The following is a 22,880-nucleotide window of genomic DNA, read 5'->3' on the forward strand; positions in this document are numbered from 1 at the left end:
GCACTCGTTGTTGCAAGTATCGAACGTACTTAATCGAGCTTTGAATTTGTTCAAAGAGGGAATTATTTGTGAAATTTCCTATCTTCTTAACTAACACGATCTCGTGTCATGAACGATCGATTTATATTAACGTGTTAATTGAACTTTAAGTAGGAAATCCGACAACATCGATCACCACAATGGTAACCAGATAAAAATTTGCGAATCCTTTCCGAGGAACCGCCTTAGCTACATGGACTTACGCACCGTTTTTCGAGAGTTTTTCAGGGGAAGGGAGTAACAGCGACGCGTGTACGGAACAAGCGACAATAGCTGGGAGAGTAGCAGCAATAGCCTGACAGACATTAGAATTACGTTGGTAAAACGCGAATGGAATCGAAGGAAACACTTGCACGCCACGAGTCGCCTTAATTCCACCTGCAATCATCAGGCAGGACTACGTTTCAAAATCATTCTACGTTTACTCTCTTGAAAAGGAGAAGGACAGATTTCGAAATACCATTGCACAATCCTCGTACTCATAACCATAAAAACAGGTCTAGAAAACTGGTCAACTAAGAAAGACGAGTTAACTCGTCACCTCGATGGCCAATATCTTGAACGTGGTAATTTATTTAACTGGAGATATTCTGGTTTTCAATGCATCTGTACATTTCCATTTACACTTGCAAACATTGAAATTGACGTTTGACGAAATAGTTTTGCCTGTGTCTATGAGTAAAGGAGTGGAAGTTGAAAAGACTTATAAGGTGCATAAAATGTGCGCTCATTTTTTTATAATTTGCCTGACAATTAACGATTAACCAACTCGCAATTCTTCTATGGCTATCGATAAAACAAAGACCTTTGTCAAAGGGTTGGAATAAAAATATGGAACGATATCGCAATGCAACGCGAATGTACGCACTTTCATATTTCACTGGTACAAGTTTGCAACGTTGCTATAAAGAAATGAACAAACGAACGAGCTCGTTTACTCGAATCTGTTCACCAAGTCTGACAGATTCCCGAGTACCAAAAATGGCATCGTAACACCGACGGTTGTAGACGTCGACGCTGTACTACTAGCAATTAAGTAAACGAAGGATTAGAAATCCAAAAGTTTCCTCCTTTGACAGGTTTCAGCGTTCGGCGTTGGATCGCAGACCCAGAAGCAACGACGCGGCGGTAGAAAAGGCAGGAATTGCACGACTCGCCGCGGTTTCTCTTTTCTCGAGCGTTCCTTGGTGCTCGTCCAACATCGCGAATCGTTTCTTGCCAGAATTGGTTTAAGAGTTCGCGACCTTTTCCGCCACGAGATGACCCTACCGCGAATCGTTCGTTTGAGCAATCTTGCCTTTCTTCTTTGGCAAGATTGAAACATCCCCGGCCCCTTTCCCAGTGCCGTTTAGCCGCCTCGAGCAACAAAATTGCGTTTACCGTCGCGTCGATAGAGAATTAAATCCTTGGGATTAATTTCGCCCTTTCCGCGCTTGCCCCAACTTTCCGAAATACCGGTAGGCATACTTTCTCGGACCCTTGGCAGATTTTTGGAAGGTTTCAACTACGAGGTATGATTAAATTTTAAGCGAGAAAAAGCCGAGTTTACGCCACAGTTGATAAACTCCATATTAACAAAAAAAAAAAGAAAAAACAGAAAAAAAAGAAAAGAAAGAGGCAAAGCGTTCGGAATCTTCGTAAGTTGGGAACTTTTGCGACGACAGGTATGTGGAACAACCTGTATACGTTCGATTGTAAATGAACTGTTAGCAGTTGGATGAAGCCTGTTGAATTATGGATTTTGTAAAATGGTTTTAGCAGATCCATGAACGTATCGTAAACAATTTTCGTTTCATCCCAACAGGTTTTTAAATGCAGTAATACATACTCCATCCCCGATTCTTTATCACGAAATTTCAACTATTTCTCGTGAAAAAGGAAAGGGTTAGAAGCGTTCGTAAATGTTCGAAGGTGTCGACGCGCGAAGAAAACGAAAGCTTTCCGACGAAATGGAAGGAAAATTCGTCGATGGTACTATTTCGTGGCGATTAGTTTCATTTTCGAGCATCTTTAACTCCATCGATGGCAAAAAAGAACATTCTCAACGTGCCGGTATCATTTATTTCGCGATATTCATAATGACACCATTATATCGTCCAATCGATACAAAAATCTCAACGAACATTCTCAAAAGGATCTTACACTGAAAAGAATTGCATCCTAGAAATTCAACCGTCTCCCTTAATCGCCCCTTTCAACCGCGGCACGATTGCAACCGCGCCACCTATTTTCACGGAACATTTTCTCCGCGCCGTGAGTTCCCGGCACGCCTTTCTTCGCGTTCGAGGAACTCCGTGCCACGAATTCCCGGCGTTCGAGTATAAAACATAAAGGAAAAAAAGAAGAAAGGAAAGGAAAGGAAGAAAAAGTAAAGAACCGACAAACGGAGAGAGAGAGAGAGAGAGAGAGAGAGAAAGAGAGAAAGGCAAGAGCCGGCGAGACGGGTCTCTCTACCGGTCCCGTGCAGAGTCGGCACGGCACGGCACGGCACGAAAATGCTACCGGGTTCCTCTCCGGTCCGGATTCGGTAGCTCTCAAGCACGACGTACGCCTTTCCCCGTGCCCCGTGCCCCGTCAGCGATTCCACATTTTTTTCTTCGGCCACGGAGCCGTTCCGTTCGACTCGGCCGCGCGCGGCTCTAGCGTGTATACTTTTTAGCGTTGATCTTTACGGGACAGCCGTGCCCTCCCCCTGCTCTCTTCCCTTCACGTTTGCGGCTCTCTGCACGCGCTACCTCTTTCTTCGTCCTGGTTCGGTCGCTCTATCCTACTGTTGCCTCTCGTCTCGTTATCTCCATCTCCTTCCAGCCATCGGTCCCCTGTCCGTCCGTCTCCGTCTCTCCCATGTCCGGTATAATGCGCGGCGGCGGTAAGCCGGCTGGCAGCTGCCTTCCGTGCAACCAACAAGCCCGGTCTGCCCCGTTCCACGACTCTCCATGCGTGGAATCTCCGGAGATTCCTCTTGCCCCTGTGCTCTGCTGCCGCTCCTCAATCTCACCCTTACTCTCTTCCCACCGTCGTCGTTGACTCCAACACCGAGCGATCGCCTCTAGTAGGTTGCTCCTCGTCCCACGCGTGTCTTCCCTCTTCGTCGGCCGTTCGGTTGGCTCGTTCGCTCGGCAAGTCTCACCGTATTTCGTTCTTCGTCTTTCTCTTTCGTCCGCCTATTCGTCTCGCTTGCCGCTGGCTTCCAGTCTGACGCAGACACCGTCTCTCTGTCGGCCCCGTTCGCTGTTCGCGTTCTCGCTCTGTCCTCGTCCGATCCGCGTCGGCTCGACTTCTCTTTGTCAGGCAACCGCGCGCGCGGCAAGCGGCTTCGAGCCGTCGCGCACGATGGAACGGGACGCGCGCGGCGGTGCTTGTGCGCGACCGACGAGGACGGAGAACAAACGAACGGCTCGGAGAGTCAGAGGATGCCGAAGTTTTGTCCTTCGCGGACAGGCCAAGTATTGTCCGAATCCCGTCCCGCTCCGGGCTCAGGGGTCCCGTTCGAAGCCGCGGCGGCAGCGACGGCCGAGGGAACGACGACGAACCAGGCCTTCCAGTCAGATATGAATCTTCGTGCCTGGAGGGCGGCCCGCGCTCCACGCTTAACGGCAGGGGGGCATCCAGGAGGGCATCCAGGAGGCCGATGGGATGGGACGGGACGAGGGGCGAGGACGCCAGCGACGGCGGTGACGACGACGACGACGACGACGACGACGACGACCAAGGAGCCTGCGTAATAATTTATTCGGTTTAGCCTCGCTGTCGGGTCTCTTCGACGGCAGATCACCGGAACTCTCTCCCCTTGTGACGTACAGCGTCGTGTCGTGGTTCGTCAAGGACGTACACGATGTACGACGTACCGGCTGCTCCGTTACATTGCTCGATCGCACGCACGTGGATCGACTTTTTTTTACTTTTTCCGCCATTTATGATTCGTTTTTCCTTTTTATCGTCATGGACGTCACACACAGATTTCTCTTTGATCTCGGGTCACCGACGTTCTTACGCTGTAACGTCGTACTTGCGCCGAGGATAAAAATGCGCCGGTAATGAAACTATGTGGAAAAGTAATTGATCACGCGATCGAGATGGAACACGTAAATGTAAGAATCAGAGATTGGAAATTTTGTATAACCAAAGACGGAAGCGCCTTCTAACTAGGTCCGCAATTACTTCTAGTGACTATAGACTTTCGACATCGACGTGAAAACAAAGCCTCTGTCGGGAAGGTTTCCACTTCTTTATATTCGTAAAAGTACGAATTTGCGTAAACGTTCGCAGGCTAGAAATAAGATTAGACTTTTTCTTACGTCGAATTTTAAATGGTCGTTGTTCATCGTCCCGCGAATGACGTATTTTAGTCTGTTTGGTGTAATTTTTCGTAAACTCTTGATAGAAACACGCATCGTGTATACTCGGAATACGCGAGTCCTTACGATCTCTCAGTTCCTCGAAGCAGTCTTCGCGGAAAAACCGATTTTAATAATTCATTATTTGGATAATATCCTTGAACGATTTATTTACAATCGGCTTCGTCTATTTATACGATTTACACCAAGTATAAAAAGTTTACTTGTCGTGTGATCTTGTATGACTTTTTAATGAAAAAGTTGCCTTGGGCTAAATAGTTCAAGTTAGGAGGTCTGATTTGCGTTTAAAATCAACGTTTAGATCTATAAATATGGCAAAATCAAATATTCATGAACGAAGAATTTTTCTCGCGCAATTTTATAGAGACGTATCTCTTCTTATAGCCAATGCTTTACGTAAATTACAAATTTATTCCTCCTTTTTCCTTTCGCCTTGCGACTGGCGTCTGAGTCGAGTCAAAGGAGCCTCCGATTTTCTCGAAACTTTGAAGATCTATCGATACGTGCGAGTATCGTCGTAAAAACTCAACGAAAGAAATCTTCCTCGTTGCTCGATCGTGAAAAACCTGGTAGCCCTTTAAATTGCGGCGAGGTATCCTCGGTAGAGCAACAGGACACTCGTCTCGAGCGAGGCGAGCTCGACGGCCATAAATCTGGAAATCAATCCTAGCCGCGCGACGGTAGAAGTGCCGTAAAACGTCCGGCGTGTCGATAATGAACGCGGACAGGCCGGAATACGTTTCCGCGGTATCTTGATAACGGCACGGACGTGCAGGGCGGGGCAGGCAGGCGTAGTGGGAGCAGCCGGAGGTTCCGGTTTTCCGGGATCGGCGTTGCAGACATGCCGGACGCGGCTTTTCGGATGATTGGCCGGCCAGTGCGGCCGACACGATCGGTTTCCGGTCACGGGCCGTCGGATTCCAGGTCGCCGCCTCGCTCGCTGTGAGTCGACCGAGCGCCGCCGGTCCCTTATCGATTCGCGCCTCGTCGTTAGCGATCCATGAGAGGGAAACAGAAAGAGAGAGGGACAGAGAGAGAGAGAGAGAGTCGACGACTCCAACGACCACGAACAACCGGCACCAAGAGGAACAGCCGAAGGAAGGGAGAGATCCGAGATCCGTGACTTTTTACGAGCGAATCGACGCCGCTTGGAGGATGGGAAAGGCCTTAGCGCGATTGTAACTGCAGCGGAGAATGGCTTGGGTTTACGCGAAAGCGACACCGAGAGTCGATGGGCTTCGGCGGTGAACCTCGTGGGTTTGGCATGGAATCGCGGGAATGCATCGGGGCTATCGATTCGGCTAGAATTTGATCGGTGATTGCAGCGTAATTTGGAATCGCTGGATTGGTCAAGGTCACCGACAGCTATTCCCCGGGTCAGCTCTTTTTTTTTCAATGGATAGTTGGTTTTGCAGATTCGCACTGGAACGTGATGTTTACAATACGACACATTTGACGCAGAAATTCACGCAAGGCTTGTTCGTTTTATTCCATTTTTTATTCGGTCGTTATCGTATAAATACTGGATAGCATCGATCATTACGAATCACGACGATCTCTGTGGTGCAAAGAACGGTCTGAACAATCCGATACCTCTTTATCGTCTGTCTTTCAACCTCCGCTCTAATCGCATTGCGCCGTATCTGAGTGCCCACGCAGACCAGTTTTCTTTATCCAAAGATAATACGTTCGTCACTCGGTCGAACTTTCGACGAACCTTGCCATCTCACGGATAGGCACTCGACTGCAATTCGTAGCGCTTCATTGTTACCGTAGGCGCGGAGTAAATCGTTAAAATGAACGAACCTGAGGGTTTTCGGCCGCGCTTCGTAACAGCCCGGAAAGGAGGGGGCGTCTATGTCGTTCGGGGCTTCCTAAGTATCTAACGCGAAGGAGGAGGTGTCGAGCAGGATGGCCTTGCTGCCGATAAAACCGCGCGATTTGCGACTCAGGCGGAGGCGACGAGCAAAAAACCCTTGGGAACTGACGGTGAATCCGACCGTAGTGCGAGCATCTCTCTTTTTCGTCTGTCTCTTTGCCGCCCCTCGGTCCACGCTGTCGCTTGGTCCGCGATGAAACGACTCGCGAAAGGAATTCCGCCTTTTTCTCTCCTTTTTCCTCTTTTCCTGTTTTTCGTTTCGTTTCCAGCCAGAAGATAAAATTTTAAGTAATACCGTAAGTAACGGGGCCTCAAAGGAGAGAGAGAGGGAGGGAGAGAGAGAGAGAGAGAGAGAGAGGGGCAGAGGGAGGAGAGAGTGAGACGTAGTATGTTGAGTATCTAAAGCGTCTCGAGGATCGATAATCGGGCGGAAAGGTAACGAAGCGCGTTCCGCTATAAATAAAACAGCAGTTCCTCCGTGAGATCGCCTGCGAAAAATGCTGGAAAGTTGCGCCGAATTAGCGAACCACCGTGCCAAGCTATAACGACTTCCTGGAAAAGTTCCGGGTCGCCTGGGGATTTTTAAGCGAGCCACCGCGATGCGGTTCGTCCTGGATGAATAAGATCAGCGCTCACGGCAAAAGTCCACGAGACCCCTCTTGTTTTTTAATTAGATCGATCTCACCGGTAATTTTCGCGTATACGAGTTACCCTTCTTCCGACGTTTCTCAACGTTCTTTAACTTTTGTTACGTGCAAAACGAACGGACTGCAAGAAACGAATTTAGATTTTTGCTCCTTTTTCGCACATCGTGGCTGTCGATCTCCATCAGCTACGACACTCGGCTCGCTTCAATTCGCAATCGATCTCCATCGTATCTTATCGCCATACTCCTTTGCAAACCTCCCACGTTTAACGAATCCACGCCTTATTTTGACTGCGTACGATAAAATGTCTTCGTTATCGGTCTCTACTTGGTTGCAGGAGTCGTTTCAGCCGCATAAGCTGAAATTTTGTTGGCGGTATCGGACCGTGAAAATTAATATCTGGTTTAATCGTTGCTCCACTTTCGATACGTTGTACGAGTGGAGAGTTGCTTGGTATTTTCATACGGTGGCACCCTGCTCGAACGAGGAATTTTGCCGTCTCATCTTTGTTTCGTCTCGAGCAATCGTGGTATTCTATAAATTCTCGCGTAGTTAAATCAGCCTCGACGAAAGTTTCGTATCTCTCGAGAGGAATGGATATAAGCGTCGAGAAAAGGCAGGTTTCCGGCAAAGAATTCCGAAGATACGGTGTTCGGTTAAAAAGCGTTCTGATTAGCGGGAGGAGCAATTTCGCGAATAACGCAGAGAGCGTTCTCTCGTAGCGAGGCCGCTTTACGAGAACATTCTTCGAAATTCCAGCGGTTCGTGAACAACTGAATACTCTCGCGTCCGAGGGTCTGTAAATGCCACGAGCCCGCAGGAAAGTCGATACCACCACCTCGGACTTCCGCCGGTCAGCTCGTAAAAGAAACACCGCCACGAGAAACAAGATCACCGACTGCTACGAGCCGCTTGAAAAACGGAGCCCGTTCCGAGAGCTTTCTCAGGCGATGCTCCCCTTCGGTCGGTCTTTCGTAGCTTGGCAGAAATCGCAGGCCGATCTAACCGTGAAATTTCTCTGCGCGGGAGAAGCCGAAGCTAGAGTGCGAGAGTCGATTTGTTAAAAATTCTCAACAGGCGAGCTATTCTATTTTTCTGCGAGAACAACGTTATATAATCGGCATTTGCATTTGAATATTACCGAGCATGGATCTTGATCTCCAGTGTTGTCCGTCTCTTTGTCGCGTCCCAACAAGCGAACGGTCGTAAATCCAGCGCTGACAAGATATTTCGAAACCGTGACAATCGCGTGAATTCTGCGAGATCGAACGGTGTCTTTGCAACGCCGCAGGATTTCGGTTACGAAAGTAAATTGAAAATCGAAGGAGATTAAACGAATCGAAAGAGATTAAACGTTGCTCGGTTGAACGAGGCCAGGAAAAATAAATCGTTGTACACCGAACAAATCGCATTACCAATCTACCCTATCGGAGTTCGCACCCCATCGTTACCCGTTCTCGCGCTTGCCATTGAAAGCCAGGCAAACGTAAGACAGACTAAACGCCGTCTCCGCGAATTCGCCGAGAAGAATCACAGAGGCGATCGGCGACGGCAGACGTCGCGTCGGTGGGCTCCGAGGCAAGATCAACAAATATCGACTTGGAACGCGAGACGCAGGGCGGAGCACGGAGGGTTTGGTCAAATAAACGAGAACGCGAAAGTAGGATCCGCAACTGAGAGACTCTTTGTTCCGTCACCGAAACCCAAACACTTTTTCAGGCTACGACCGCTACGAGTCTCGTGGTATGATCTCGTATGGTGCGCCTTCGAGTTCTCCGTCGACTTCTAGGCAGCAGCCTGTGACCGTCTGGAAGCGTGTCAGTCCTTTTCTCCTCTCTCCTTTTCCACCACGCGTGCATACGTCCGTCTTCGTTGCTCGTTTTTCGTCGCACGGGTATACTTGTTTCCGTGGCGGCGTCCCGCGGCACTCAACGGGGGCCGGGTCGTTTATCTAAATGGCTACTGGGTGGCCTGGCTCCCAGCGCCCTGTCCCGTCGGACGAAAACTAACCCGAGTCGGTCAGAAGAAAGGAGCCGGGATCCGAAAAACAAACGTCGATATAGTTGGGGCTCCGATAGATCCAGGTGTATATACATGCGCTCTCTACGTTCCGACGTGGGTCCGCTCCTTTCGGGCCTGTTCCACCTTACTTCCTCTTCTTTTTTCCTTCTTTTTCCTTTTTTTTTTTTTTTTTTCGAGAAACGTTCTCCGAGGGAAAAGCAAGCGTTCCAGCGTCGCTCGAAACTCTTCGCCGCGGTAACGAGCTTCGATTATAGCGCACGACGTGGTAGAACCGCGATACTACGTGGGAAACGAGTACTTAGACGTAACACGCGTACACAGAGATGCAACAGGAAGGAACAATGCAGAACTTATTCGGAAAGGAGAGAGTGTTGGTTGCGGCGGTTATACGCTGATTCAGCGAACCTGGACATATCGTGGCTTTTGAATCGACCCTCGACGCTCTCCTTTCGTTTCATTTTCGTTTCATTTCATTTTCCACGCGGAACTTGCTGGCTAGCTTGATTAGGAGAAAAGTAATTCGCAAACGAAATACCGGTATCGATTCCTAACCTTTCGTCTTCTCTTACGTCTGCCTCCCACGACAACAACGCTACGAAATATGTAACGTTTTCATTCGCCTGACGAACTTTGCGCCCTAGCCATCCGCTGTCCGCTATTACTGGCCACCGATGGTTCGCATTGGCACGGAACCCGTTAAGCAGCACGAAGAAACGAGCAGGGTAGAAGAGGCGAAGAGAGAGAAAGAGGCAGTTCCGAGTATACTCCTCGCGGGCTCTTTCCTGAACGGCCCAGCCGTGTCGTTCCTTCACGTAATGGAGGTAATCCGACCTCGTTGAGAATATTTAACGGCCGGCCGCAATGATACCGTGCCACTTTCGCGCCGCTTCCTAGTATCGTTGTTATGCAACGGACACGCCGCCACCTCAGGACCGTTTCAATGGCTACGGTTGCCCGTTAGAGAAGCCGCCGCGCTGCCTCGCCTAGATCCGCTCGTCCAGCGCGATGCGTGCCAGGACAGCGCGTTACGCGCGTATACTATTTTCAGAACGTTTCCCGAACTTCTTGACGTCAGCCGGCGGCCGCTCGCTTGCGTCATCGAGTCAGTAGGCGAGTCTGCCGGATGGTCGTGTTGCCAGACCGAGATTTTTGGGTTTGGAGCGGAGCGTCGGAGATGCTTTCGGGCAACGTCTCGGGCTCGTGACTCGCGAATGGAAGCAACGGATTTCCTTCCACGCCCGCGTATCGTCTTCCTCCGAATATAGATACACATTGGTCGACTACTTAAGAATTTAATCGAGAGCCGTAACGAAACACAGCAGCAGCATGGAAAGTGGCGTGGTTTCGTTGGTCGGAGTGGTACGACGTCGAAATAGGAATTGCAATCGACGCGCAGAACGTTCATCGGCGTCACGGTCGTCGTTACACGCGCATACGCGAATTGCGAAAGCACTTGACGCCGGTGCAGCGCGAGTTACGTAATCCAAAGTTACCGAAACGACGCCACGGTAACGATACTCCGTGGTAACTTTCTTGCCGGCGCTTCGTTAACCCTACTCGGTTCTTCGGGGATCTCGACCGATCCCCACGCATTTCTGGCTTACTTACGACTTACTTCGCTTCGTTCAACTATTAATTGTTCCGGCAACTTGCGAATCGTTAGCCGACGCGATCACTCCCTGGCTGACCGACTTTTCGTTGTTCAACTCTGGATGCGGTAGAACCGCGCGTTCCATCGACCACACTCTTCTTTAACGACTTACGCAGTTTCTTTTCGATCTTTCCGTTTGGCTGCTGCCAATTTCTCCAACTATCTTCGAACAGAGCGACTTTTCCAATTTTTAATTCCTTTCTTTTTTTCTCTTCTTTTTTACTTTTTTGCAAGAAATATCACACGTTCTAACGGCGGCGCATAGTTGTACGCGTGATAGCCAATGCTAAGCATCGTCGTAAAGGGACAACCGCAACGCGGAATATCTGGCCGGAAAATGCCGAACGGTTAATAGACGATAAAAACGAATATCCTGTTTATTCGATTGTCCGTGCGACCGAGGCGTGGAGCGCTATTCACGGATTGTCTCGGTTTTCCAGCGCGGCCGATTCGTTCAAAGTTCGATGCGATTCAAGCCCCGTGTTATACCGAAGGGGAACGGCTGTAATTCGATTTCGGGCGAATTTGAAACTCGTTCGAAACGGGCCACCCGTTAGCCGATTCCTCGGGCGCCCATCCACGCACGTTTCACGCGCGTCTCGATGCCCGCGAGTCCCCCGTGAATTTTTTTTAATCCGATTCTCGTCGCCGCGCGTTTGCGTGGCGGCCGCGCGTTGTTTTCTGCCCCCGTGCCCCTCCCCGTTCCTCCCCAAACCGGACGACCGGTCGTTCGTTTAAAATGCAAACTCGCGGTCCGTGGGGTTTTAAAACACCCGCTATACCCGGATTTCGTTGAGCCGCAAACTTGGCCCGTGCCGCGCCTCCTACGGATTTATGCCGTCACCGACTCGCTTCTATTCTCGAGCTCCGTCGCCAGACATTTTCCGGCCTGCTTCCCCATACCTTTTTCACGCGCATACCTACGCATAACGACGTGCTCGTTCAACGCGTTCTGCGAACATCAAATCACGTGGAAGGGGTTGAAGAGGTAGTCGACGATAATAGAGATGGAATGCGGATCGATGCTTCGATTAGAATCCGGTCCATATCGCTAGCGATATGTAGTCGGTCGTTTACTTTCAATTATTCAGCCGTGATTTAACACTTTCGTTGCTATTGGCATTCCATTTTCCTTCTGCGCGCGCCATGCCTATCGCTACGCGATACGATAGATGAAAACAAAAACGCAATTTAGCACGCAGTTTCGCGGTTAAGGAGATTTTAATATCTTCGACCTGTAGAGAGAGAGAGAGAGAGAGAGAGAGAGAGAGAGAGAGAGAGAGAGAGAGAGAGAGAGAGAGAGAGAGAGATTTTTCGAAAATTACGAAAATTAGAGAAAACCAACGTTTGGTTTCTTTGGAGAAGCTAAAACTCGATAGCCTATCCGTGTCGATAAACGGAATAGCGTCGATTCGCAGATTTCCAGATACTTGGAATCGTCACTCGCGCCGCTCGATCGAGTTCGATCCAAACTATTATCGATTTATCTCGAGCTGAAACTTCTCCGTTCGATGAAAATTCCTACAAGCTGGAATGCAACCGCGCCAAGAAGACGCTCGAGGGTCCGACGTCGGCGCTCTAACGGAAAACAAAGCACGAACATTCGCGTTCCGCTTTGTATTAAACATTAAAACAGCTCTTAGAACGACTGGCTCAAAGTGGCATACATATTCAACGTCGACGCGTTTCCAGACACATCTCTGCCCGTGGAGGCATGCGGCAGACCGTGGACTCTCGTTATATGCCAATACGCACTGCGTGACACGACGGCCATCCACAGGCGACAGAATGCCGAGCTCTCTCTCTCTTCCTCTCTCTCGCCCTCTATTTCTCCTTGTCCGTTGCTCGGCCGTATTCAGCCATGAAACTCACCCCCGTGTGCGTTTACATAAGCGGACGCAAGACACATACACTCCCTCAAGTAGGTTAATCTCCGCCCGTTTCGATCGAACACAGGCTATCTCGACGGGGGTGGACTCCGGACGTTGTCTGACCCCGGTACTCTGCTGGATCATCGACGATTATATTGGGGTTTCGAGGGATCGGGATCGCGGTCTCTTGACGCTTACTGCATGAAATTTCTCGTTGTCGAGAAATTTAGGGACGCGGTTCTGCTTGGTTTATGGAGTGGCAAGAACGACGATAGACGGTCAACTAATTTTGACATTAAGTCGCGCACCTTCGAAACTCACAATTTTGAAAAGTTTCGTTAGATTAGAAAATAGAGCGGGAGAAAATAAGCGAATAGCTGTAAGGAGGATCTCTGGTCATCGTACAAATATTTGCGTATCGCGCAACATTATCGGAGATTTTATCCGCCTACGCAAACGATCCGATATCCAAAAGCTCTCGTCCGAAATTCCTTTCGTTATCCTAAATTTACCTCTATCGCTACGTTTGTTCGTCGCAGCGAGCTATCTGCGCTGCGAATTCAAACGATCGTAAAACATCTAGCACGATTACCACGTAGTTATACTTTCGCTAAAGAATTCCGTACTCGAATTCAACCGATTCGTCGAAAAATATTTTTTCACGATTTGATATCAGAGCCCGCGTCGCGTCTGCACACCAGACACGCGTTTATTTTCAGAGTAACCCGCTGGCGATAGCGCGAAATATTTCAGTATTATAATATCCCGATGAAATCGGTCGTCGGATCGAACGCGGTCTGCTCCGTTTTAATCCACCTCCGTTCGGTTGGCCGCTTAAAATTGAATGATCGCGTCGCCCTGATATTTGCGAAAGCATCGATTTCCGTTGGCAGCCCGACGAAGAAGAGACGCGCGGGATCGTCGCCACGATTACGTCCAATTACAGCGGAGGCGGAGGAAAACGGAGGGAGAGACGGGGGCGGTCCGTGGTCGTTCGATCGGGCGCACCGCGTGTTATCTTAAGGCGGCGGTCACCTAGATATCGGCATTGTTATCCCGCCTGACCGCAGCCACTTAACCGAGTCGTAAACCCCCCACGAGTTCAACTTTACCCTTCAACAGGTGTTTAGGGAAATACAATAATGTCGCGCATGCGCCCGTAACTTCTTAAGGTCGGAAAGTTCGTCCGAACAATCTGACCGCGGCCATGCCCGCGGACCGTCACGCCACCCGCGTCCCGCAGTTAATCGAGTTTCCGAGGTAGTTGGAATTTTTTCTCTCGACCCTCGATTCCCAGTGTTTCGATACGGAAACGCAGAACGTATTCGTAGAATGCTGGGTATCTCGATGTCGTTTGTCGTCAGTCAGATCGAGAAGCTGACTGTTAGGATTTTTCAGGCAATTTTAAAGTTTGCAAAAATCGATCGCCGCTGTTTATCTGTTTTTTCGACATGGGTTGACGAGTTTCAGCTTCTAGATATTAGACAACGCGAAAGGTCGGAGAGCACGGAGAAATGTCTGTACGACGATTTCCCAAAGTTACTTAATGTCTTTTAACGAAATTAGGTATTTGCAAAGAGGTGTTACAACGATCTCGAGTCAGGAGATTGGACCCTATAGAAATCTGTATTACCGACGACAGAGTTGGCGAACGCGACGTTGCCAAACTTTTACCGACCATAGCAAAGCGTGAACATCCGTCGGTAAAGGAACCGTAGATATCTGGCGTGCATCAGACACGAAGGTAGAGACCTTCTTCGTATTTGCTGCGCAGTTACAGCCGTTTACTTAGATGGCATCGATGCTCGCAAACTTAGAAGACGATCGTCGAATTAAATAGATATTTCGAAATTACAAAGGGAGACACATCCTGCGCGATGAAATTTGATCCAGAATGCGTTTGTTATTTGTCCAAGTTTATTACAGAAACTAATCGATCAAATGGAAAGTGTAATTCTACTTTAATTGGCAGGTGTCGCCAAGTTTAATAAGTTGGCAACAACAAGCATTAATGCGACGTATTCTAATAAATCCCCGGAACTGATCGTCTTTTTTCTATCTACTCGACTATTTAAAAGTTAGATTGAATTTTTAACTATGTCATACGTTGGTTTCAGACGTTAAACGGCGCCGAGGGTACCGTTCCACCCGGAAGAGTGTACAAGAAAGTCGCGATCGTTGAAAACTTCTTCGACATTATTCATGCTGTCCATGTTGACCTTGAGGGTCGTCCGGGGAAGCATGCCGGTCAAAAGAGAACGTACAGGACGGTAAGTTTCAAACAGGAATATCTACTACTCGTTACTTTCCCGTAGATGTTGATGCGCTTGGATATTAAGCGGTACATCTACGTTCGAAGAGTTCGCGGACTTTCCGTGCAGCGCGGTGAAAAAGATATATCCTTAGGAGGATTAATCGAGTCCACGAAGGAACAAAATCCTACGATTCTATCGCATCGGACGTACCGAAAAAGAAAACCAAACGATCAAAAAATCTCAAAGTCTCTGGCTAATCGCGTTCCTGGTTAACCTCGCGAAAGGAAAAAAGAAAGCATCGTAACCCTTGGAAGAAGCAACATTTTCCCTGCGATGTTCGATGCGATTTAAATTCAATCGGCGAGCAGATCTCCCTAGAGAAAAGATATATCGGTACGGGCGGCGATGACCCCGAATCCGTTCGGGATCGTACGAGCCGAATTCTTGCATGGCCGACCGCGACACGCGATATTTACCGTTCCCGGGGGAGAAGGTATCGAGGCATTCAAGCGTCGAACACTCGATACCACACGTCATCTCACGTGTTCCGGCGCGCGTTTGCGTAAACCTCTCTCCGGGGTATCATATCTGTTCCGTGACACCGTCCTCCGCCCGCGACCCGATCGGTTCGTCCTCTTTCTCCGCTTGTCCGTTCCTCTTTCTCTCGTTCGCAACCCCTCCGACCTTCCCGCCCTCGCCACCCACCCTCAACCGCCACCCTATCCCATTCGAGTCGCGTCGCTGTCCTCTTTCTCTCTCTCGACCACCGCGATCTGCTTGTGATTCAAAACCTCAGGACACTTGTTGCATTGCCTGCTTACTGGTGCACCCACACGCGGCCGCGCGCACACGCACGCACGCGTGCACCGCCGGCCAGCCTAGAACCGCGACCCTGCAACCGTTTTAACGTTTAAGTCGCTGTTACAAGGCGCGATTCATCGGCTCGCGGCAACTCACCCTCCGCGGTATCGCGCGCCGCCACGCTTCGCCTCGTCTCGTCTCGCGATTCACCCTTCCCGCAACGATGCTGTTTCAACGTCGAAATATTCGCTCAGTCGATACCCGTTTATCAAGCTAACCAGGTGGCGGTCTTTCCGAACTCGTTGCTCATTTTAATTTCAATGCTCCTCTATCGTGCATATTTTTTTTATTCTTTCGGTAGGAAACGAGGTTCGAAAAATGAGAAGAATTACAAGCACGTTAACTGATCGAGACATCGACTAGACACGCGCTCGATGACCGTACTACCGAATTATGCTCGTCTAATAGGAAAATTTGACGTTGAAATTAACGTTACAAGAGCTTTTTCTTCCACGTAACGTATGTGCGCTAACAAGTAATAAAAATCACGCTCCACCAGCGACGTTTATTAATCTCTGTTCGTTTTCCTCGCGGCGAAAGATCTAATCGACTCACGCAAAAGTTCTTGCACGCTATTAAAGCTTAATTCACAACCTAACGTGTAATTTTCAATTAACAGTAACAATAGCTTCAGGCACATACGAAAAACTACGTACGTAAGAAACAGGTGAAACGTTATTTCTCCGCACGTTTCTGTTTTTCCAAACCGTTTTACTTCTGTCGATGCTCGAGAGGAGTACGAATTGCGATCGCTGTCTACTGGTCTCGTGATCTTTCGTGGGTATGTCACGTCGATCCAGAAGCCATTATCCCTGTTTCTTACTTACGGCTCTTTTCTTCGCCTTTTAGACGAGCCTCGAGTAAATCTTATCGAATTACCTCAGCGTGTCGTGCACCTTCACCCAGCCACACGTACGTACAGACACATATACGTCTAGTTTGCACACGTGTATGCGGGTCGACCATTGCCTTTCTCGGCTCGCAGTCTCCCATCCTTGATTAAGTTATGCCGCTCCTCCACCTCCTTAGAGAGAAACGTTTCCTATTAAGAGGCAGAGAACATCCCTCCGGCTAAATACCTTCTCGCAAAGACATCAAAGTTCCGTTACTGCTCATGAATTTTCCCTAGTGGGCGTTCCGCGTGAAACGGCTCCACGTGACGCTGACGTTTGACAGCGGAACGAAAGGGGTCACTCACGTTGTTCACGACGAGAGTGCAGGCCCGTGCTTTCTAATCCTGCCTGTATCGCACCAGGGAACGACACGTAACGTTTCTCGTGCCGATTTCGACGAAACTAGGACGCCGAATTTCGGCACGAGGAACGCCACGAACGGCGAGATTGCAACGCCAGCAGATTTCCAGAGTTATTTAAGTTTAATAGAATTCCTTTCCTTCGTTCGAACGGATCTTCTTCTCTCTAACGCAAAACTTTCTATTTCGTTTCAGATCACCGAAACGTACGCGTTTCTTCCCCGAGAGGCTGTAACGCGATTTCTTTTGGGATGTACGGAATGCCAACGACGCCCGCGGACCCCGAGCCCGACGAATTTATCCAATCAACCGCAGCCCACGTCGGCGACACCGTTGGCGACGACCACGCTAACGTCTACGACGACGCCATTAAGCCCGAATGCCCTCTCGACCACGTCGACGACGGTGCAAAGCAGTCCCAAGCTGCGCGAGGGAAATCACGGCGGCGAGGGCAAGCCCCTGTACAGTTATAGGCACCAAAGGCATCAGAAGGGCAGCGCCGTACCATCGACAACGGAGAAGACCGAAAAGGAGAAAGAGGAGAAGTACAATCCCTTGAGTATCACGAATTTGCTGAAGAAGGAGCCAGTAACCGGTAGCTTTTTGCCGAGCGCGGACAGCCTACCGGACTCGAGAAGAACCCCGGAATCGGACCGGGCGAGCTCGAGAAGTTCGGCCTCGTCCAAGAGGAAAAGGATGCTGCCAGAGGGTCGAACGCCGTCCCCTCAGCCCAGCCAACCGTTGCCAAGGCCGTGGAGCCCTGGACTCGATCCTAAGAACACGCCCATCGACTACAGTCTTCCCATCACTACCTCGTACCTGAAGCATCAGCAGAGGCTACTGCAGCAGGCGGAGAAGAACAAGGCTGCAGCGATCAAGGAGACCGAGCTCGAGCAGAAAGTGACCGTTCTGCCGGCGGACGAGATCGTCGATACCGTCGAGAGGGACAGATACTCCCCTGCTACCGGATTAATCGACACCAATCTCAATCTATTGGCCACTATTCAGCACCTGCATTGCCAAGTGATGCTGGCCCTCACGGAAAGACTCAGACCGTCGATAACCATGCCAAGCCCGCTCGTTTTGCCCACGGCGGCCAACGTGCTGACCAATGGAATGATGATAGGCCCCGAGGTGTCGGTACAAACCGGCGAGAATCGTACGTGAAAGAAAGGACGCTATTCGCGAAAGATATGAAAGAATCCTGGAGCGTTCTATTGACTCTTCCCCTCGTTGGAAACTTCTGTTGCGAACGAGTTTTTGTTACAGCCGTCGCAGCCGGGGAGACGATACGATGGATATATTGTTCTAATCGGACGTTGAGTATAAAAAAGTATAGTTTTCTATTATATTCCGTTAGGTGGTTTAAGAATGGAAACGCGACAGGGGAAGCAGTCATAAACAGACTCGATCGATACTAATCTCAATCTCGTCACTACCGTACACCGAATTCCATTAACGAAGGTACAGCTTTACGTTCAAGTTTCAGATTTCACGATCTCTTAAGAGACTCTTGAACGATCTCAGCTTTGTAAATCCTTGAGATATGGTGGCTTTATTTTGCTTCGAATATATTTGATAGAAACGATTCTTCAAAACTTTACGGAATAAATTTCCAACGTATTCGGTATACCGGATCGAGAGATAATCAGACCTAACATCCACCGATCCAGCGTTCACGTTCTTCTACGAGAGAACGTTAACGCGGCCAATATCCGATCCTAGCTGCCATTCAAACTATCGGCTAACGCGATCATCTATTAAACCGGATAAGATCAATTACTTGGTCGGCGTCGTGGCGTCAACGTCAGTTAAAGTCGGGACCGGGGCTGGATCGGATCTCGTTTCGTGCGCTCGATATAGACGGCGAAACGAGACGAATTATTCGTGAGTCTGTCAAAATATGGGTCGACTCTGTCGCACGTTGTCGATTTATGGAGGGAACGACCGCAAGCCGAGCACCGCAGGCCCTTCTATCGCGCGATCCAGTTCGATATTTTGAGATCCGAGTGGAACGCGATCCGCTCGTTAGACAGAGGTCCCCGAAATGGACGGCGGTTTCGACAGGAGCTAGAAGGACAGCTTCTGAATATTTAACCGTCGAACAAGATCGATGATGACCTCTGACTCGTTGACCCGCGACACTTTTCGGCCTTTCGTTTTATCGTCGACGAAGTTCGACGAATATGCGATAATTTGGCACGGGAACAAAAACTATCTCGTCGAACTCCGAGTTTAGATATCTGATAACAAATATTCACCATCTATATTTGCGATATACGAGTATGTTCATTTCGATTTCACGTTGTTCGTTTTAATCGTTCGTTGACATTTTCAGTTTTCGAACGCGAGACTCGTCATCGATTCTTTGGATACGTGAGACGCACAATTACGTTCAATTCGCAGCATCCGATTTCTCGTGATGATGATTACGACGAAATGGTGATTATATTCAGAAGAGTAGATTAATATTAAAGGACGAACAAATATAATCTTCGTGTAATCGGGACCTCACCTAGCGCGAACGAATATTATACCAAAGGCATCGTAAAAGGCCACGACGAGGATCTCCTCTTTTTAGGGAATTCCATCGAATCGTTGATCGATGTTTGAGCTATCGTCGAGAACGAGACAGGTTCCACGGGTGTGACTCGTACGACGCTAAACATTTTCGTATTTGACCGTGTAGACTAGCCTTGTGTATGATATTAAAAAAAAAAAAAAAGTATAGAAGGTAGTTTCTTCGTGTATTATATTATCTTGTCGTTAAAGACGCCGCGCAGGCGTGAACGTGTGATCACGCGCGAACGTGTTCGTATTAGGAGTTTGATAATCGTTGTGAAAGTAGAGACAGACGTTTGAAGAAAATAATGTAACTTAAGAGAAGGAACCTTCGAAAGTGTTGAATAATACCGAATCTATTATTTTGTATATAATCGTTGTAACATAGCGCAGTTAGTCGTTAAGGGGTAAAGAAAAGAGCGCGCGGCTCTATTATTATGAATATTATTCCTATTATTATTATTATTAATATTATTATTATTATTAATATTATTATTATTAATATTATTATTATTATTATTATTATTATTATTACTGCGACAGTTATAATCATTATAATTAATAATTAATTATTATTATTTTATTATATTTAAATTGCACACGAACAAGATGGGAAAATATATAAAATCGCAAAATCCGAACGAACAGCGTTTTCATTTTTCCTTCTTCGCATTCACGTTTCATTAGTTTCGCCGAGAGACGAACCTTATCCAGATATTTCCAAAACTAATATAAAGTTTACTATCTCGTTGGTGCCGTGTCGAGTCTGCGCTCGAAAATTAAAGATCCCACGGATGATCGTCGTCTTGGATATGCGTGACGCGATCCATACGAAGATACGCGCAACCTTTCATCCGTCAATATAATCTTTTCACGAGACAAACTGTGGAAAGCCCGTGGAAAGATCCGTCGATCTTACGCTCTACGAACGAACAATGAACGCAATTGACACTTCTGGCTGTGGAACCGAGTACAGTCGAATCGACGGCGCCTTGACGTACTTTAATATCACGAACAAAGAGGATAGAATGATCGAGAGTCCCCTTTAACAAAGAAGGAAAGGGCAGAGGGGCAAGTTACTTGCTCTCTCTCCTTTTCTTCCTCTATCGCTCTAGGTAAGGATCGTTTCTTCGAGGCACCACAGGTAATGCAGCCTTTTCCCATCTGGCTGTTGCCAACGTTGTAGCGGCCTCGTTCCATCAACCGGTCCTGTCTCTCTCTCTAAGTCCCCCTTTTCTCTCTACCCCTCCTTCTTCGCTCCTCGCCACCTGTCTCTTCCGTTCCTATCCCTCTGCCCTTAGGAAAACTCACCTCCCTCTCCACGATTCCAATAAGGCTGCCTCGCACCACGCTTTCCACCCTCTCTCTTTCTGCCTGTTACTGCTCTTCTGGTTCCCTCTTTCTCTTCCCCTTTCTGTCCTCTCCTAACTCTCTCTGTCTCTCTGCCGTATTCCGCTCGTTGTCTCACCCTCGTTCGTTGGCTCCCTCTACCTACCCTCTAGCGCACGGCTCAGAGAGAGAGAGTTCCCCTTTCCTCGGTGCCCCTTCGTCCTCACGCGAGCCGAGGCCTCGTGCTTTTGCCACAGCATTGTTGCTATCGATTCGGCTCTGGAAACGTGTTTTTCTTCGGATATTTCGTGGCTTTCCCCGGCCACGGTCGGCTCTGCTCGTCTGGAATAACGAGAATTCTAAGAAACCCGACTGTCCCTCCTTTTCCCGATTCGTCTTCTTCCATGTTACTTTCTTTCTTTCTCTTATCATCCCGCGAGGTCTTATCCGCTGCCCGAGGGCAACGGCGATCCCGTTTGTCGCGATCCTTCCTTCCGAATGTTGACGCCTGCTCGATTGCCGAGGAAGGTAAACTCCGGTTCAAGCAACGAGTCTTTCTTATTTCAATTTCTTTTCCTTTTTCCGTATAGTTTCGTTCGTACGAAACTCGATCCTATAAGAGTTCGTTAGGGCGGATAGAATGCGATCCGAAAATATACATTCGACAAAATTTGAGATTAGTTTTAGAAATTAATTTCTCGTTTGCACTTTTCATTTTCTACGTCGCTGGAAAAATATTTTTCATTTATGACAACGCGTTGATAATACTTATGTGTTTCTGTCAAACCATAAACGCTTTCATGAAAAATCTATCACAAATTCTTGATGACCAATCAAGGAGCTAATATTCACGGTTGTCCTTCACGAAAATACAAAATTTTCTATTCGGTTTATTGCCCTCCTTCCACGCGATTTCCATTCACGCGTTATCATAAAATACGATCGTCTTATTCGATGATTTTCGGTAAACGGCTGACGAAGCTCTATAATCTGACTAATTTTGCACGGTTGCATGAGTGAGAAGTCGCCATTATATTCGACGATTACGAGAGGAGTTTCTTCAAAAGTAGATTCAAGCCATTGCGCTGCTTGTTCGAACGAGATCCCTACTGATTTGTCTTCAACCATATACCGTAAAAGTCATTATGAAACGCGGCAAGTTTGCGGGTGCAACTTCGTTCGCCGCTGGCAAAGCGATCGATAGAGGATAAGTATCGAAATTGAAGGTGATTTCAACGAACGGACGTCTCTCCATTCGCCATCTAACGCTATTAAATCAACAACTATTATTACTACGTTTACGTTGCAGGTAGGAATTTGACTTTTTCATTGAACGATCCTTTAAGAATATAGAACTGAAGCGTTAAGAAATGACAGACGGATGCGCTGAGCTAAAAGCAACAGCAACTTTCTGCATTAACGAGATAATCGATTAAAATCGAATGTTCAGTACTAACATCGACCTTAACTGTATGAACGTGTCAAATAATCTCGGATTAACGAATAAAAATCTTTCAACAAATATAAAGAAGAAATCTTCTTAAGATATCAAATTAGATCTGATTTATCGCGTCTTTTCTCTAAGCATTTCCACTTAAAATATAATCTTTGGTAGAAAAAGATTCCTATCGCAAATCTTTCAGACTGTTTTATTCACCATCTCTACGACCCTTTTCAAAATATTCGTTATCGCGAACAACTTCCGCGATCTTTGCTTGGCGCAATAAGCTCGACGAGCGTCGTATTCTGCGGCAGAAATTTAAGAAGCGCCGAAACTCCGCCGGAGATTTCAACGAACGGTTACACTTTCCCCGCGGGTAGTACGCGGTCGTCGTACGTTTTCCCGCGGCATTGCGCGGAATCCGTTGCGAACTCGTGATCGAAGCCTATCAGCTCGCCTCCCACCCGTTCTACACGTTTCTATACGTTCACCCGCAGTACCCGACTTTCGTTTTCAATGGTTCGGTAGACCGATTAAGGCGTCCCTAACACGGTGACTATATTATCGGAGCTTAAGTGGCGTAACTCGATCGGCCAGTGATTTAACATTCTCCTCTCCACCCTCTCTCACTCTCTTTCTCTCTCTCTTTCTCTCTCTCTCTCTCACGAGCATGCCACGACTCGTGCGTGACGTCCATTGTTCTTCGTCGAGCT

The 22,880-nt window shown here is 48.2% G+C and overlaps 1 protein-coding gene across 6 annotated transcripts in view; it reads left to right on the forward strand.

The window, feature by feature from the left end:
* The window catches only part of LOC117210537, a 71,369-nt gene extending 51,819 nt beyond the window's left edge, over positions 1–19,550 (forward strand). For all 6 annotated transcript variants that reach the window (XM_033453655.1, XM_033453657.1, XM_033453653.1 and 3 more), the window contains 2 exons: positions 14,585–14,737; positions 17,031–19,550. In XM_033453655.1, the coding sequence (XP_033309546.1) occupies positions 14,585–14,737; positions 17,031–18,002 (1,125 nt within the window). In that variant the 3' untranslated portion in view covers positions 18,003–19,550. The remainder of the gene's footprint in view (positions 1–14,584; positions 14,738–17,030) is intronic.
* The last annotated feature ends 3,330 nt before the right edge of the window (positions 19,551–22,880 follow it).

The sequence above is a fragment of the Bombus bifarius genome, unplaced genomic scaffold, assembly GCF_011952205.1.
Source record: "Bombus bifarius isolate JDL3187 unplaced genomic scaffold, Bbif_JDL3187 scf7180000008206, whole genome shotgun sequence".
NCBI classification, from domain to species: domain Eukaryota; kingdom Metazoa; phylum Arthropoda; class Insecta; order Hymenoptera; family Apidae; genus Bombus; species Bombus bifarius.